A 16,224-nucleotide genomic window follows, 5' to 3' on the forward strand; every position below is an offset into this window, starting at 1 on the left:
AGTCAACCTCTGTCAAGATGGAAACACTCAAGTGATGACCATGATGGCAGCAGCCAATCCTCCCCATGTTTGTTTCCGTTTCTGCGTCTAATGCCTTCCTCTTGCAAGTTTCCGTCTCAAACTCCCGCCACAAATCTTTCACGTGGCTCTCTCGTCTGAGTCCATGCTTCTGTGTACATTCATACCAAGCACAGAAAGCGATTCGCGAGCCTCACAAATCATGCTAATCATCTTCCTTCTGTGCCTTGACTGCCACCGCGTTATCTCATCCCTAGTCGAAGAGGATTACGGGGTTCCATCGTCTGTCGCTGCCTTCATCGAAAGCGCGCCTCGCCGAGGCCACCCGGCCCGCATCATTCATGATCTACTGACGACGACTGCTTGTGGCCCCGGCTGGTGAAGGTCCGTGAAGATCTACATTAAAGGTCCAACGTCCTAATATGGTCAGCGATTATTCGATCTGGTATATATTGTTCACATACCATTGGCCAGGTTGTCTGCAGTGTCTTCAAGTAAGATGATCCGTCGCTTCTTGCAGTACGACGTCTTGTCCATTATGTCGACCTTTAACTTCTTGTCACAAAGCTCCTGGACGGGCTTCTCAAACATCTCTGACAAGGCCTCGACGGCCATCTCCAGATCCTTTTGGTTATCTTCGAAAATCTCGGTCAAGTTGTTGCGCGCCAGATAAAATGCAAAGGCATAGGTCCACTTAAGAGTCTGCCGGCAAGTTTGCAGCGTTTGTGAGGCCTGGTTCAGGTACTGAACCTCAATCCAAGACATGCCCGAGGCCGTCTGGAGCTGCACCATCTTTTTCTCCGTCTTATGGTAGATGTCCTTGTCGAGCTTGGCAGACTGCTCGTGGTTGGCGTATCGGTTGTAGTAATGCAGATAGCGCTCTAGCGATATGCGGGACTTAGCCTGGGCATCACGCGCGTCTGTACCACTCTTTTCCTCGAAGCGATTGCAGTTGTACCAGCTCGTGCCGTGCTCCGACCACAAGCCCATGCACATCCAGCAGAACTCGTGCTTGCACTTTCGGCATGTCATGTGATTGCAGCCGCCGTTCTTCTCGATTGTCGAGTTGCACTTGGGGCACTCCTTGGTATTGGCCGATATCCAGTTAGCAGTCTCCGAATCGTCTGCACACTTCTTCAACCATCGCTTGACAAGCTCACATGGAGCAGGCTGGTGATCAGTTAAAATGCAACCAAAGCAGAAGCGATGACCGCAGCCGCATGCTACTGTGGGAACAATTCTGTCCAAGTCCTTCTTCTTAATGGCGCATTCCACGGCGTTGGGGCAGTCTGGTGCAGGGCACCACTTCAAGATTTCCTTGTCCTCCACGTACGTCCGGTTAAGCAGCTCATGGTATCGGGAGTTGAGGTCGGATGCAACGAGCAGATCCAACGACTTTGAATCGATGATGCGGCCGCAGCCCTCGGCCGGACACTGGATACGAGCTGCCTCACCTTCTTCGCGAATCTTTTGAGTCAGGTAGTGGCGGTAGCAGTCCACGCAGTATCGGTGGCCGCATTTGAGAGAGAAGGTCTGGAGGCCCTCCTCATCTTCGCAGCAGATGTCGCACATGAAGCCCGGAATGGCTTCAAGCTTAGGCGGGCCAGCCACATTCGAGCCAAGGCCGGCAGCCTCCAAGACCTTGTTGGGAGCGTCCATGTAGTCCTCGATCAAACGTTCTTTGTTCCACCTAAAGTGCCGCAACAATATTGCAACGTCCTCCTTGCGGATGTTCAGGATCATGTTGACCTCGTCGATCATGTCATCCTGTTGACGTTGGATATCCTTTGGTTCGTAGACCTTGAATGAGATGTCGTAGGCCACTTTCTTTCGGCTGTCGGAGTCTTTGATCATGCCCAGGTCCTCGGGCTCGTCTTCGAAGTCATCTTCATCGAAATCTGTGGAGGAATCAGAGACGTCAGTGGGTGGCTTCGAGACCGAGAAGTCTCGAGGTGGGTTGAGGGATGTATGCATACCATCAGGGCCAGACATGTCCTCGCCGCTGTCATCCTGCATGATCTCGTCGTCGCTCGAGGGAGCCGACATGAAGTCCTCCTCTGAATCCATGCCGTTGCTCGCGGTGGTGACGGGGGTTGGGGGAGCGTCCTGTCCGGCAGCCGAGGCGATCCTCTTCTTTGTCGCGGTGTCTTGGTTATTGGAGGATATCGTCGCCTCAGCGGCCTTTCTCTTCCGCGTAGTGGGAGGAATGGTGCCGACTGCAGATGGAGGCGAGGAAAGCGTTTCCGAGGGGGCGGAAACGGGTAGGATTATATGGGTAGGTGAGACACGGGTGACGGAGATGGAGAGTGAGGATCAGATTCAACGAGGGGAGTAAGAATGCCTGTTGGGCGCCGGTCGCGGTGTGTGATTCACTTGATGGGTGGAGGGGTAGATTGGTAAGTTGCAGGCTGCGATGGCCCAAGGCTGAGGTAACAAACAGGCACAAAGACCGGGAAGAGCTGGTCAAGTTGTACAAAATGCGCGGTCTGCGATTGTTCGGAGAATCGGCGGGCTGTCGAGGTCGGGCGGGATCAGTCAGAGCGGTAGGCGGCAATAAGGACCTGGCTCGGTTGCCTGCGGTGTAGAATGCCGCGAGGTAGAGTGCGAGGGCGGTAGTCTATGGGTGATGGGTGTGGGCGTGGGTATGTGGATGTGAAAGTGGGATTGGAATGCGTTGCTGGAAAGGTGAACGAGTGAGCAACTGAGCGTGTGGGATGTGGGTGGGATGAGTGGGTGGATAGCGGGAGGGAGTCGGACGGTTTGGTTTGGCAGTCACAGATAGTCAGGACCAGGCAGGCAGTGACTTCCTTCTCTCCCAGCGAGTAGGTATTGGGTCCAATGACGGAACTCAGACGTCGGGTGTTGGTTGGAAGAATGCACCGGAGGTAAGAGGCCGAGTGACTTGGTTGATGGCGGGCGGTGACGGTAAATCCAAAGTATCTTATCAGGCACTTAGGTAGGGCGGGGGTACAAATTCCCCGCTGGGCTAGCGCGGGCTTGCACTGTGAACCACCGGTACCTAGGGGCAGGGTCAAGGGGGAGTATCCTCACCTCACTCTATCACAGTACTCCGTACAGCCTTGCAACTTGAGTCTCAGTGTCACTGAACAAGCTGACTCTATCCGTTAAATATTGACACCATCGGCACTATGTTCCAACATGCATCTCCTCTGGTCTTGGGAATATGATGGCGGACTTCGCTCCCAATGTGAGTAATGTGAGTGAGTACCTTGGGTACCTCAAGTACCTACCTCCTTAGAGGTAAGGAAGTGAGGGGGGACAGGGTCACAAGGTTGCAGATGCTTCTATTTTGCGCTTCCAGCGCTATCTTTACATCTCGTCTCCGAATGCAGCCCAGCGAAAGTGATCAGGCACTGGTGAACGAGATGCGCTTCAGGCAGCACACGACTCGATAAAGCACTTCGCCCTCCCCCAGACACCAATACCACCGGGGAGGAGGCCAGTCCTCAAACCCCCGGGGGCCAGATGCAGCCCCGTGCCAGTGTCATTGCAATGGACGCTGGCCAGTGACTGCGTCCGACGGCGGGCAGGTGACCTAATGGGCCTTGCGCCCTCACAATCTGGTCCTTGTCCCAGTCCAGCCCAAGACAGTGCGGAGTTAAGCGACGAGGGACTCAATAGGTATCCAGGAGTAAGAGAGAGGGTGGTCTTTGGCTTTGGGCTTGATGCATGGCATGACGGTGAACGACTCACACAGCTGCCCTGAGCGCCACGGCTGGCACAATCGAGAGTTGAGACAATCGTTGCTTGTCGCTCGATAAGTAGGTGCGGAACCTGGCGGAACTGCCCCTCGCTTTCTCCTTAGTCATTCACCCTTATCGATAGCGACATTGCATTCTCACGTTGTTTGCCCCTGCATTTGTCAGGCGGGAGCGGCCCGGCATCAAGTGGCTCCGATGTCGCCGGTTGTCGGGTGTCCACAAATGCCCGGCTCGGCCAGCTTTAGTTCCGGGGTTCACTTGAGCTTCGGCATTTGTAGGCCTGACAAATATGATAGTCTCGTCCTGGTCAATCACTTCGGGTACCTATTCGCGTCGTGTATGATCCGATGGCTTTCGAAGGCAACGTTCGAGTTCTTTGTGGGACCCCCAGGCCGGTACACGAGACACCATTTCTTCTTGGTGCTGTCATCAGGGGTTGAGATTGGGAGACACGTTTCCTAGATTGTCTCTGAATTCAAGCTGGTATTCGCGATACACATTGCATCTTCTTTCAACTCGCATCTACCTATTCCAAGTGGCCTTCGAGGTTCTCCTTCTCGTAATCTTCGCAACAACGCAACTTCGGGTCCACGTTTTCTCAACCCAAGACCTTGTCGGCCAGGGAAACTGTATGGAATGTCAGCTAGTCCCCCCAAGATGTCATGGCCTAAAATCTTACCAGCAGTGCCAATGTTATCGGGCTCGACGTGGGCTTCCTTGACCTTGCTGTTCTCAATCACGAGGGTATAGCGCTTGCTGCGGTCGTTGCCAAAGATGGCCTTGCTGTCAAAGTCGACGTCAAAGGCTCTGGTGAACTCGCCGGACGGGTCTCCCAGGAATCGGATCTTTCACAGTGTCAGCACCTCATCGCAGCCATGATGCAAGGGGACAGGGAAATTGGGCTCTTGACATACTCCAGTCTGGGCGGCAGGGTCCAGTTGGTCACCCCAGGCCTTCATGCTACTCGTTCGTCAGCATCAATTGCTTTCTATACCTCGGTGCTTCGAAGCCTCGGTGCTTCAAAACTTTGGGTGCCTCGAAAGTCTGAAGGGGGAAGCTTACACAAAGGGGTCGTTGACGGATACGACAAAGACGGAGCCGGCCTCCTTGAGCTTCGGGTGGTTGATGTACGAAGGGATGTGGCTCGCGGAGCACGCGGGCGAGAAGGCGGCGGGCACGCCGATGATGAGGCCGTTGGTTACCTTGCCAAACTCCTCGGCGAGGTTGACCTTGTTGCCGGGCGAGTTCTCGACGAGGTCGATCTCGGGCACAGCGTCGCCAACCTTGACGAAGGCGGCGGGCGTAGAGTGGAAGGCCCGCGCCGGCACAGCGGGGCGGGTGAGAGCGAGTCTTCTTGCGGCGAAGCGGAAAGCCATTGTGTCTGTAGGTAGATGTGTACGGTTTGGAGGTTGAAGTTGGTGCGAGGTGAGTGTGGAAGTTTAGTAGATACGCTCCTAAATGGGGGACGAGGCTGGATGATATGTGTTTGTGTTAGGTTGGTAAGTAGAGCTTCTGTTTTCCTGGGACTAGAGCTTGGGGGGGGGGGAGCTTGGTCTTTTTCCCCAGACGCTGCCCTAGAGCTGAAAGCTTGGGAGGGGCCGCGCCCACTCCCACTACCCCCCCGGGTCCCAATTGAGACATTTGCTTGGCTGAGCTCGCAAATTGCCATGACATCAGACCAACGTCCAATGGCAAACGTCCCCCCCTGCGTCCCCCTGTGAGACAATCATTTTGTACCTACTCGCCTACTGTGGGTAGTTAAGCACGGAGTATCAGTATGGTAAGGTACCTTACCGTGTAATAATCCCAAGTTGCTAAGAGGCTAAAATCCTTCTGGCGCGGTCGCCTTGGTACGCCGCATTTGTTCATAAGCCCCGGGCGCTGCAACGCAAACTTGACTTGTCATGCACGGCACCAATAACGTATGCATTTCATCAACCTCTACTTTTCTTTTTTTTTGTAATACTTGCTTCTTATCGCGCTGTCTCTCAAGGTCCTCGGTCCCCTTTTCCAATCCGCTGGCACTGGGAATCGGGGGCTGTCAACTTATCAACCCGCATCCCACGCGTTGGAACAGAGGACTTGGCCGTTTGGCAATTGATCCATGAGGTTAGGGCCCTTTGGGGTATCATTCATCATTACGGATGTTCTACTCGCGGCGTCGCCGCCCAGCTCTTACTCTACCACTCATGACCATCCATTATCATCGTCCATTACCGTCTCCGTTCCACCCATTTCTCTCAACTTCATGAATCGGGAGCCCTCAACTCCTGCCTCAAGCTTCCATCAGCATCCGGTGGACCTACGTTATATCGCTTCGACTCAAGACTGTTCCCATCGTCAGCAATGCCCAGCGGTAGAAAGAAAGGGCCAAGCTACAAACCTCCAAGTCAAGTTGCCAGTGCAAATCGTCTTGAGCGTCGCAGTGACCTCCCGAATCGCATCCGCATCCACCTGGCTCAGGTTGATCAACCTCCGCTCGCAGACGTCAAGCTGCCTGATGGCCTTGTCAATCTCTTCGACGACTTCTCCGACGACACTCTCCAGGTCGCTACCGTCTTTCCCGTTCCAGTACCGCACCGGGACCGCGTTGAGAGTACGGCCTTTTCGCTGCTCGGATGATTAGTTCCTCGGTTGCAAAACATCACCATGCGGGATTCACTTACCAACTCCTTGTTCAGCGAGAGCAAGTCATTCGTTCTATTTTCCAAAATATCTTGTCAGCTTCTGCATACCTCCAATCCGGGGTGTTTCAGAGGGGCAAAACTAACAGGCCGATGATGACGCTGACCGACTCCTGGACCATCTTATACGGCTGCGTATTGACGACGTGCGCCGGCCACTCTGATCCAGATGCGAACCTATTCTGTCGTCAACAACAGCCTTCCCCTTCACGAGGGGTCTCTCAAGTCTTCTTACTCTGCCAAGGCACACAGAGGGCCAGCGCCGCCCGTCTTCTTACGAAGCTTCTCATACGATAACGTCGTCGGCGCGTGTCCGTTCTGGATATACCGCATCTCTTGCACTGTCGAGTCAATGTACTCGAACAAACTGACCCTCAACCTCCTCCGCTGATCTGCCATGGCCAAACAACGTCAGCTCCCAGATTTCTTCGCTATACCTAGGAGTGCCAGCGACAGAAAGAAAACAAATCTCACCTCGATCATACTGCTGGCAAATCACTTTCGCAACCGGCTGGAACCCCGTAATGACAGGGTCCGTCGACGCCTTCTTGGGCCCCTCAGAAAGCTGAAGATACTGCGCAATATAGTCCTTGGCCTTGTTGCGGAAATCCTTGGCCTTTTCCGCGCTCTTATACTCAAGGCTCTCGATGTAGTCATCGAGTCTACCTTGCCAGAGCACCATCAGCGTCAGGGTGCCGAGTCTCTCTCTTTTTGCGTTGGGCCAGAGGCTAAAGTCACACACGACGTATCAGCAAGTGCTGCTCTTGTTTTGGGACTCGTTTGAGGATATCTCACCATGAGGCTAGGAGAGCCGGATTCGCTTCCAGGACGTTGGCCTTGTCTTTTGGTGACGTATCGCTTTGATAAGTCAGCATATCAGAATCATGTCTTCAAAGTCTTGAAGCAGCTCACCTTTGCTCAAGGAGTTTGCAAATCAAACCCTCAACCTCGGAGGCGTGAACATTCTTCCCAGACGGCCAGTGGCTGACCATCCGGCGTAGGTCCGGGATGACCATGACCAGTCCATCGAGCCGACTGGCCAGCTGCGCGCTCTCGGTATGCGCAGCCATCTCTCTTTTTTGAAATGGTACAGTTACCTCGGTGCTTAAGCGCTCGAAGCTGCGCAGGATTTTAGAAGATAGGGGTCCGGTTTATCGAGATTTGATTTGATTTGGCTTTTGTTATCTTTCCTTCTAGAAGGTCCAACGAATGTCACCCTACCGGCACTTAGGCTAAAAAGGGAGCACAACGTTCAAGATTTCCCCCCTTTTGTTTTGCGTTGGCGTGTGCGTCTTTCTGTCTGTTTATGATGGAGGTAATTACGACTTTTTGCTTGCTGGGTTCCTGGTGTGGAGCATTGCGAGATTAAGTCAATGCTGCCCCAAGGGAACCCAACAGGTGAAGAACTCTCCCCTATTATGGGAATTTCTCAAAAGAGAGAGGGACCGCGAATCACTGATCGTCGGACATCGTTCCCCTATCAGTGAATCATCAGATAGACAACTGGTCCTGCTGTTTCCCCCCGTTGTAGTTTTGGTAGGCAAGCGTCTTGCGTCGTTTGGGGGAAATGCGGGTTGGCCCGCGTGGGAAGCGGCTGGGGGGCGTTGTAAGTGACAGCTGACGTGCTCGAAACAAGCTTAACTTTCTTCACCGGGCTCGGTGATTTTCGGTGAGTGGTGGGGAGCTTGGTATAAGTACGTAAAATTCCGACTACTTGTTCACTTGGATCTTCCATAGAATTGGGCATGATGAGTCTAGGGTTCAGTGATGGCCGACAGACTAGTGACCACTTACATCCCCAGTCACTCGGGTTGTGTTCTGAAACGAATGCCACCATCCATCGACGATATCTGTATTCCCCGCCAAATGCAACGCTTCACTTCATGCGGCCTCGCAAGCCGATGTGTGTCATGCAACAACGAGCAATACCCAGTTGGTCGCCGACATCTCAATTGAATAGCGTCACCGACTGTTTGTCCACCCACCACCCTTTGGCAACTACCGAGATCGCAAATCGCCACCAACTATAACAAATATGCGGCCTCCAAGTGGCGATATTGGTGAACTGGTGATTTACACCCAGCACGATGGTCAATCAGCGTGTGGTGTAGTAAGGGTGCGTCTAAGGGTGTGTCATACCAAATCCATCCGTCCATCCCATCCCATCTCATCACGAACCGACCTGTCGGCTCGTCTCCGCCACGTCTTCGACTTGATGCGCCACGTTTTATAATGCGAACCATTCAGGTTGCTTTTACCGATCGTATCTATGAACACTGCCCACACGCTGATTCATAGGATGTATCATGGGATCGAAGTGGCCACGCAATGTGGACGAGCTTGGTCCCGGTCTAAGTATTTTGATGGGGCAACGATATCGCGACTAGCCAAGGTATAGAGACAACAATTATCGGAGATTCCAACATAGCTATACAGTAGTTTCGTAGCAGCAGGCGCAAGTGAAGCTTCAAAGTTATGAAAAGTGTGGAGCAGAATTGGTATCTTGCAGAGGCACATTGTCTTCAATGCGACGACATGCTTCGGTGTTCGATGGAAACAAGCTGGCGACGATCGTCCATCCCTAATCGATGTCTTTGCTTGATTCCTACTTTAGGTACCTATCACAAGTCAAAGGCCCGGGCAGAGCCATCCTCCCTTTAGCTCTCGTCTACGATCCTCAGGTTTAACGATGTAAGAAATATGGTCGCAACAAATGCTGCCACTCGGGGTCTTGGAGCATCAAATCGGCTGAAAGCAATTTCATCGTGCATCCCGTTCAAGGCAGTCGTATTGCCAACTGCCTACTTCTCCTCGCTACTGCTTTCTCATCATGGCAAATCATGCAGGCTCAGAGCTCGTCAACTTACACACTCGGTATAGAGCTTACTGAATACAAGAAAACTGAAGAACCTCAACACTTGAGCTACGACCGACCACAAAACCCCCCCCCCCCAAAGCATATCTCATTGGCGAATTGCGAAATCTTCACTGCAATTTTAGCACACCCCAAGCTCTCAAGACGTTTCGTCACATTTTTCACTGCAATATTAGTCCATCTCAACAAGCTCTCAAGACGATTAGCAACTTTGTCGACTCACTCCCTGCATACAAAGAAGGCCACAGCTTTGCTGCGGTTGAGCAGCGCTATTCACTGCAATCTTGGCTCCCCCCAATGCTCTCAAGATGTGTTTCCACTTTAACGCCGCAGCTCCATTCCAGAAGTCCAGCCCGCGCCGGAAGTAACCAGGTTGGGGGCTGAAGTCTTCACTGCAATTTTGGCTCCCTCCAAAGCTCTCAAGACGTTTTCCTACCGGCCCACCTCAGCTCCTCCAAAGCCAAACGTCAAAGGTGCTGGGGGCGAAAGCTTCACTGCAATGTTGGCCCATCTCGAGCTCTCAAGACGATTTGCAGCCGCCCCAACCCCTGCATGCTAACCTCTCTCAAACGTCGGTCGTGGACGAGAGGCGAAGTCTTCACTACGTTCTTAACCCAAGTCAACCAGAAAGTCCCACGACCAGAGTATCCGTACACAGCCTTCTTCCAGCTCAAGGTTTGTGGGGCGTAATCTTCACTGCGACATTAGCTGATCCCAAGCTCTCAAGATGATCCAATTAGGCATGTGATTCAGAAACAGGCGTTTACACTGCGTTTTTAACCCAACTCAATCAGATATTTCCGCGACTAATTTACACAGCCTTCTTCCAAAGCAAAACCCAGATCAAGAAAGTTCGGTTATCTGGCTCCAACGCCCATGGAAACATCTCCGTATCGTCTTGCCATCTAATATGAGGTCAAATAAACAGCACGCTTTGTCTCCGGAAAAAAGGCGTCAGATGTCGATGTTCCTATGCTCTATTAGTCTCGTCCCAAATGCAGACTTCCAAGCACATCCGGACGTCATGCGGTAATACAAAACAGCTCCGTCTGAAATTCTCAAGTTATCAACCTGATCAAAGCACCACCGATATATTCAGGAGATCAACTTGTAATGATACGAGATAGATTAACTTACAAAGCAATGAGAGCATACCCCTTCGGAAGATATAAATATTCTGCCTGGATTGTCTCCTCGTTTTAACTCTCAAATTTGGTCTGAGTGTTGAAGACTCAGGAGGCATAAAGCAAAGTCTCCAGATACAGCGGATTTCAATTTACTCACCCGGTCCTGATATCATGGATAAGCAAAAGATTAACACTGCTGCCGGCTTCTGTAAGTGATTCTGACGAACTGGCAGATAACTTGTTTAACTGTCTGCGTCCCGGGGGTTGGGGGTTCGAAATCCGGACTCAATTTCACATCAAAAACGGAGCGCTCTGTCTTTGCGTGAGAAGATGTGCGATACACGTGAGGCTGTTGCGAATCTTTGGAGATCAGATTCTTCCAGGCACGTGTACTGATCGTTCCTTCTATTCGATCATCATGATATGATGCAGTAGCAAGGATGCTTGACAGGTTTCCATTGAACCTGGGCTACGCCGGCTTCACTAATAAAGCAGACTCCACTCTCACGACCTTCAAACTCACACCCTCATTAATATACCAGAATGTACAACTCCTGGCATTTGCTCGAGAGAGTCATGCTAGGGACTTGTCAGCCTGTGTCCGCTCTTCTTAGACATCTCCTGTGAGGTGAGGTCCTTTTCACATCCAGCCTCGTTCGTCTATTCTTCATCGTGACCCCCACGTATTCTCGAGATCACAAGCGATTCATCTCCTGTCTCCCCCGGGATCCTAAGCCAAAATCACATCATGCGGGCTCATCATCATGGCATTCCTCAAGTCCAGTGACCAACTCACCCTCAGCAACATGACTCTCATTCACCAAAGTCCACAACTAACACTCATGTTTCCTCAGACGCCTTGCAACTGGCCTTTAGCTCATTCTTATAAACACAAACAGCCTCCTCCTAACAATATCCCTACTCTTCTCACATCATCATCTCGGCTCTTCCCCCATCTCCAGCCTCCTTCAAAAGCAAACCCACCCATCAAACTCACCAAACCTCACCACCACTCTCACGTCAGCCTCATCTCATCTCACCAACCCACCACGCCGCCGCACCTGAACCACTACAACCCCCGCTCCACAGGGCTGTGACACGCCAACCAAACCCAATCGAGCCAAAAAAAAAAAAAACCATCGTCACCTTCAAACCACTCCTCTCCTTCAAATCACACACCCTCTCCTATCCTACCCTACCCAACCCATAACCTTCCCTCCATGCCTCTCAACCTAGAAGAAAGCACTCCAACAAACCCAAGGGCCCGGCAAACCATACATACATGTAGCGCCCTTCCTCACCCTACACCCCCAGACCTCTCAAACACGACACACACACTTCGGTGATATATACCACCGTGTATATATCACGCCCTCTACGCCACAAAACTTGAAACACGAACAGAACACACATACAAAAACAAAACAGAGCCCACCGCCACAGGACAACGTGGCAGGCAGGCTCACGTCACCCCCCCTCCCCTCAGCCGTTACTCACCCACCCATCCCATCTCGGATGACAAACTCATCGGATGAAGTGTTGCCACCGACTAGGAAATCCGCAGATATAGGGAGAACACGAGAAGTCCAGATTTACAGTTAGATGCCCACCTACCATTACGAACGAATGCGCGCCATTCCCCAAGAAAAAACTCAGAAGAGGTGTGTACTGAAGCTTTGGAACCGAAGCAGAAAATTGAGACAAACACGACGAGCTGTCAAAATTGTCGCTCAAACTGAACCCCTCATACACCCCCTTTTCAAACCTTGAATCGCGGAAGTCAATTCTTCCCTCGTACGATATTGTCACCTCATTATTTTTGAGGAACATGTCACGATACGTCATCACGAAGAGATCGAGTTGTGAGAGAAATCATCCACCTTCATTCCATTTCCTTCTCGTCCATCTTCTCTACCGTATCATTTCAGACATGAAGTACAAAGGACAGGACATAAAAACCAAAGTGTCGCCGGACCAGCCGAATACAACTTGCGCCGTCGTTGCGCATCAGGACGTGGGATCGGGAAATGAGGACCAAAAAGGAGATAAGCAAAGCTACAAAAGGCAGCATGAAACCATGAATTTCCTGGCGCCGGCCGCCACACACGAGAATTAAAAATGACGTAGCAGGTATATCGGGAGGGTGTAAAAAAGAGAAGACTACAAGCCGTACCGCCTATTCGCCGATATCATGTGGCGCGCAAGGCTGGAAGAGACAAAAAACCAGGTTCCCATATGTATATATCCACGGTGATAATCTTGTACGTGACCTAGTCTAGAGAAAGCGGCTCAAAGCCTCGAGCATGCAAACAAAGATCTAGGCGAATACGAAAGAGACAGGTATAAGAACGCCGGTATGCGTATGGATAAACGAGATGGTCGAGAAGTGAATTAAGGGCGGCCGTAGCGAGGAGGTGTTCATAAGAGTGGGAAAAATGGCAACGCATTGATGCATACAAATGCGAGGATGGAAGTCGAAGGCGGTGCGACGATGAAGACGAAAACGTCGTGGTATCAGGATTCAAAGAGATGCCGAGAACGCCTAATTCGAAGGAAAGCCAGTCGAGGGTATCTCTGGGAGGGAAAGTTGTACAGTCGAGAATTGAGAGGGCCAAGTTGGTGGCATTTACCACCCCTTCTTTCTCGCAAATCGCTTGTTCAACAGAGTGAGAACCTTGGTGACGTTGAACTGGACATACTCCAGATCCAGGTCGTCCTGGCCGTCCTTCTGCATCTCAAGAAGGTCGTCGAGCTTGAGATCCAGTTCAAGAAGACCGCGATTACGTCCTGTAGCAGAGTCAGTAAAAGTTGCGCACTGAGCAATCGGGATAACGTACCCTTGTAGTGAAGAGAAATAACAAAGGTACCCGGCAGAGGGCTGGTAAAGTTGAAGTAAATGTTGGCCCTCCGGTTGTCCGGGACGTTGCTTTTTTGAATGACACCCTCCTTCTCCAGCTGCTGGTGAGTAAATTTGTAAGGCCCGAGGACCTGTTGCTTCTGCTGCTTCCGCTTGGTTCCCTCGCTTTGCGAACGAACATTGTGTAGGTAGCTCTTGTACGTCTCCAATTGACCGACGAGGTAGTTGTTGTGGTCGCGAATGGTCTTGTAAACCTCTTCCAACTTGCCAGTCTCCTGAATGACTCCGTCCTTGAGTGATCCAAGATGTTGCAATTCCTGCTCGACTTCGTCACGCAGCAGGCCGAATTGATCGCTCTTATCGATAACCTTCAATTCCTGCAGCTGTGAAAGCAGCTCCATCGCCCTAATACCTTTGCGGACCATCACGGCGTCGTTCCGGCTCGTAGCCGCGGCGTCGGCGATCCGCTCGAGACGCAGAGGCCTTCGTGCAACGCTGCTGTTGGAAGGGATCGATCGCATGATTTGCACAAAGACGGATTTGGCTTCCATAAAGTACACTTCCTCTTGCGTGATGTCGAGCGCCGCTGTCAAGTCGTCGATCGCTGTTTCCCATCGGCTGAAGAGGGGGAGGTTGATAGCGCGGTTCTCCTTGCGAGGAACCTGTGGGGGCGCGCCTCCGAGCTCCGCCATGATGATGCCCAAGTGTGAGTTGTCATCTTTGCAGAGCTCTCCGTTGTGCTTCTCGATCAGACCATGCATGGCATAGATCTCGTTCAGCGTGATGGACAGCTCCAAATCCTTCTTTGAAAGTGCGACATAGTTGTCCATTTCCAAGCTCTCGTAGAAGTCGCCGACTTCACACAAGTCAAGCATGAACTTGTTGATACGCTCCTTGTTCTGATAGATGAAGGGCTGCAGCTTGGCCATGTACGGCTCTTTGGCGTATGAGGGCTTGTTAGCAAGGTTTTGCAGCATCTTTGCAATCAAGGTCAGCGTTCTTCTCGGGCGATCAGCCGGCTGACCGTCAATGAGCATGTATGATTTGGGCGTGACGATTGCCGGGTTGATGAAGCGCAAGAAGAAGAATCCGCCGATGAGGGTGCAAATGACCTGGTCATTGGCATCGGGGTACTTGCGCTTCGTCAAACTACGAATTTGCTTGCAAATCCACCGAATACCGTACGGCGCCTCGTCGAGTCCGTCAATGATGGTCGTCAAGAAACCATTAGCAATCTCGGTGAGCATCGTGAGGCGCGGCTCGATGATGGCTTGAACTTGGGGGTTCTCCGCAGCCTGCTCAGCAGTAACGCCCTTGGGAAGCGATGCAGGCAGACTACCGGTGTCCTCCTCAATCTGCTCGATCATGCGCTCGTAGACCTTGAGAGGGTTGATCTCCAGGTCAAGATCCTTCAACTCGATCAGACTGTTGATTCTATCAGCGAGAACTGACTTGAGAAAGCTCTGTCCTGGTCCTCTGCGCGTGTATGTGGTCATCATTCGTGAGACGGGCGTGTTTGCGCGCAGAAGCGAAGAATATTCGGGGGTATTGTCAAATTGGTAGGTGAGAACAGACTAGTGCACCAAAAGTCAGCTTGCGAATTCGCGCAGTGGTCACGGGTCACAAACCTGGAACATAGTCAAGAGCAGATGCTCTTCACGACTCTCATACTGGTTTCCGTAGATAGTGAACATGACTGTTTGCAACAAAGAGTCGATCTCCGACATTGACACCAATCGGCAGAGGTGTGCAATATGCCTCGGCTCGGATTGCAACAGGAACATCAAGTTGCCATACTTTTGCGTCTTGTCGTCGTTGGGAAAGGCGCCTTCTTGCATATCCGTCGCGTCTTCCAAGTGGCTTGCGACCTCGTTCTGTTCCTCGAGGGCCATTCGGTTCTGAATAAGGAGGGCGATTCGGGAATCAAGATATCGTACGTCCTTTTCGAGGACAAAGTTCTTTTTGGATTGTGAAGAGATCTTGGACTTGAGCTCTCTGAGAATCTTCTGGGCTGTAACATGCATCGTTAGCAGGGTGGGCTGGCAAGAATAGTGCAGCGGCTGCAGAGCCTACCTTTGGCCAAGTCATCCTCAATCTCCAGATCAGTCTCGTTCGCTGACATGGACATGTACAGCGCGGACATGGAGTACCGCTTCGATTGGCGGGCGGACCGCGATCCATCGTAGGAAGACATGGTGTTTTGGCGGGAAAGGGGTTGAAAGGAGGAGGAGGAGGCGGTCGAAGCTCGAGATGGTGTTTGAAGCATGACGGACATGTTGACGATGATCTGAGGTGATGTTTGCGCGAAGTAGGCAGGTCGCCTGAGAGAGCCCCTTGAATGAACGGGGTCTCGACGTCGCCTGCGAAGAGGTTACGACGGCCGACGCTGGTGAATCGGTGGGTGGCTGGACGGCAAAGTTGCAGTGCAGCTGCGAGGTTGGCGATTGGAAGAGCGACTCTTGGAATCCAGCGTGAAAGGAAGTAGTTCTTCCGAGTTATCCAAAGATGCAGTTGTCGTTGGCAGGCCGTTGCGACTCGAGAAAGAAGAGCGGTTTGTCAAGACGTGGCTGCGAAGAGGTGATGGAGGGGGCGTGGCAGGTTTTGGGGGGGAACTGCACCAGGAACTGGGTGGAATCGAGTCGTGCGTGTCGTGCGGGAACTGGGTCGGTTAGAGTGTGATTGAGTGGTGGGTGAGAGTGTGTAATGGTGTGTGCGGGCACAATTGGTTTGTCGTCCAGCGAACGCCTCGAGACAGTGATTGAGTTGAGGGCACAAGAGGCTGCGAAGTGATTTGAGTCGGTATCAAAGAACCCAAGATGGCAGACTTCGAGAATGTGGTGTTGGTTTTTTGTGGTGTTTCGAGCGGAAGCTTCGTCGGGGGGCAGACCGATGGATATTGCTTTTGACCCAGCTTATAGGGCGGCGCGACAAATAAGGGCGC

The 16,224-nt window shown here is 52.0% G+C and overlaps 4 protein-coding genes across 4 annotated transcripts; all 4 read right to left on the reverse strand.

Annotated features, from left to right (window-relative positions):
* Positions 1-437: 437 nt before the first annotated feature.
* Positions 438-2,317, reverse strand: BDP55DRAFT_333825 (IBR domain-containing protein). Its single transcript, XM_060566867.1, has 2 exons — positions 1,995-2,317; positions 438-1,916 (listed from the first exon to the last, which is right to left on the reverse strand). The coding sequence occupies exons 1-2, from the start codon at positions 2,083-2,085 to the stop codon at positions 475-477; spliced, it is 1,533 nt and encodes a 510-aa protein (XP_060424464.1). The 5' UTR covers positions 2,086-2,317; the 3' UTR covers positions 438-474.
* A 1,702-nt stretch (positions 2,318-4,019) lies between these two features.
* BDP55DRAFT_678753 (redoxin) lies at positions 4,020-5,338 on the reverse strand. The gene is made up of 4 exons (XM_060576011.1): positions 4,803-5,338; positions 4,655-4,700; positions 4,420-4,585; positions 4,020-4,367 (listed from the first exon to the last, which is right to left on the reverse strand). The coding sequence occupies exons 1-4, from the start codon at positions 5,114-5,116 to the stop codon at positions 4,339-4,341; spliced, it is 555 nt and encodes a 184-aa protein (XP_060424465.1). The 5' UTR covers positions 5,117-5,338; the 3' UTR covers positions 4,020-4,338.
* A 742-nt stretch (positions 5,339-6,080) lies between these two features.
* On the reverse strand, positions 6,081-7,494 carry BDP55DRAFT_562331 (isoprenoid synthase domain-containing protein; the record flags this gene model as incomplete). The annotated part of the gene is made up of 7 exons (XM_060570146.1): positions 6,081-6,350; positions 6,407-6,440; positions 6,512-6,601; positions 6,660-6,816; positions 6,899-7,152; positions 7,220-7,282; positions 7,337-7,494. 7 exons carry the CDS (start codon positions 7,492-7,494, stop codon positions 6,081-6,083), a joined length of 1,026 nt encoding a protein of 341 aa, XP_060424466.1.
* Positions 7,495-13,052: 5,558 nt separating this feature from the next.
* BDP55DRAFT_562422 (GTPase-activator protein for ras-like GTPase) lies at positions 13,053-15,558 on the reverse strand (the record flags this gene model as incomplete). The annotated part of the gene is made up of 4 exons (XM_060570153.1): positions 13,053-13,213; positions 13,264-14,857; positions 14,912-15,294; positions 15,357-15,558. The coding sequence occupies 4 exons, from the start codon at positions 15,556-15,558 to the stop codon at positions 13,053-13,055; spliced, it is 2,340 nt and encodes a 779-aa protein (XP_060424467.1).
* Between the last annotated feature and the right edge of the window lie 666 nt (positions 15,559-16,224).

This window comes from Colletotrichum godetiae (genome assembly GCF_030913485.1).
Source record: "Colletotrichum godetiae strain CBS 193.32 chromosome Unknown BDP55scaffold_57, whole genome shotgun sequence".
Taxonomy (NCBI): domain Eukaryota; kingdom Fungi; phylum Ascomycota; class Sordariomycetes; order Glomerellales; family Glomerellaceae; genus Colletotrichum; species Colletotrichum godetiae.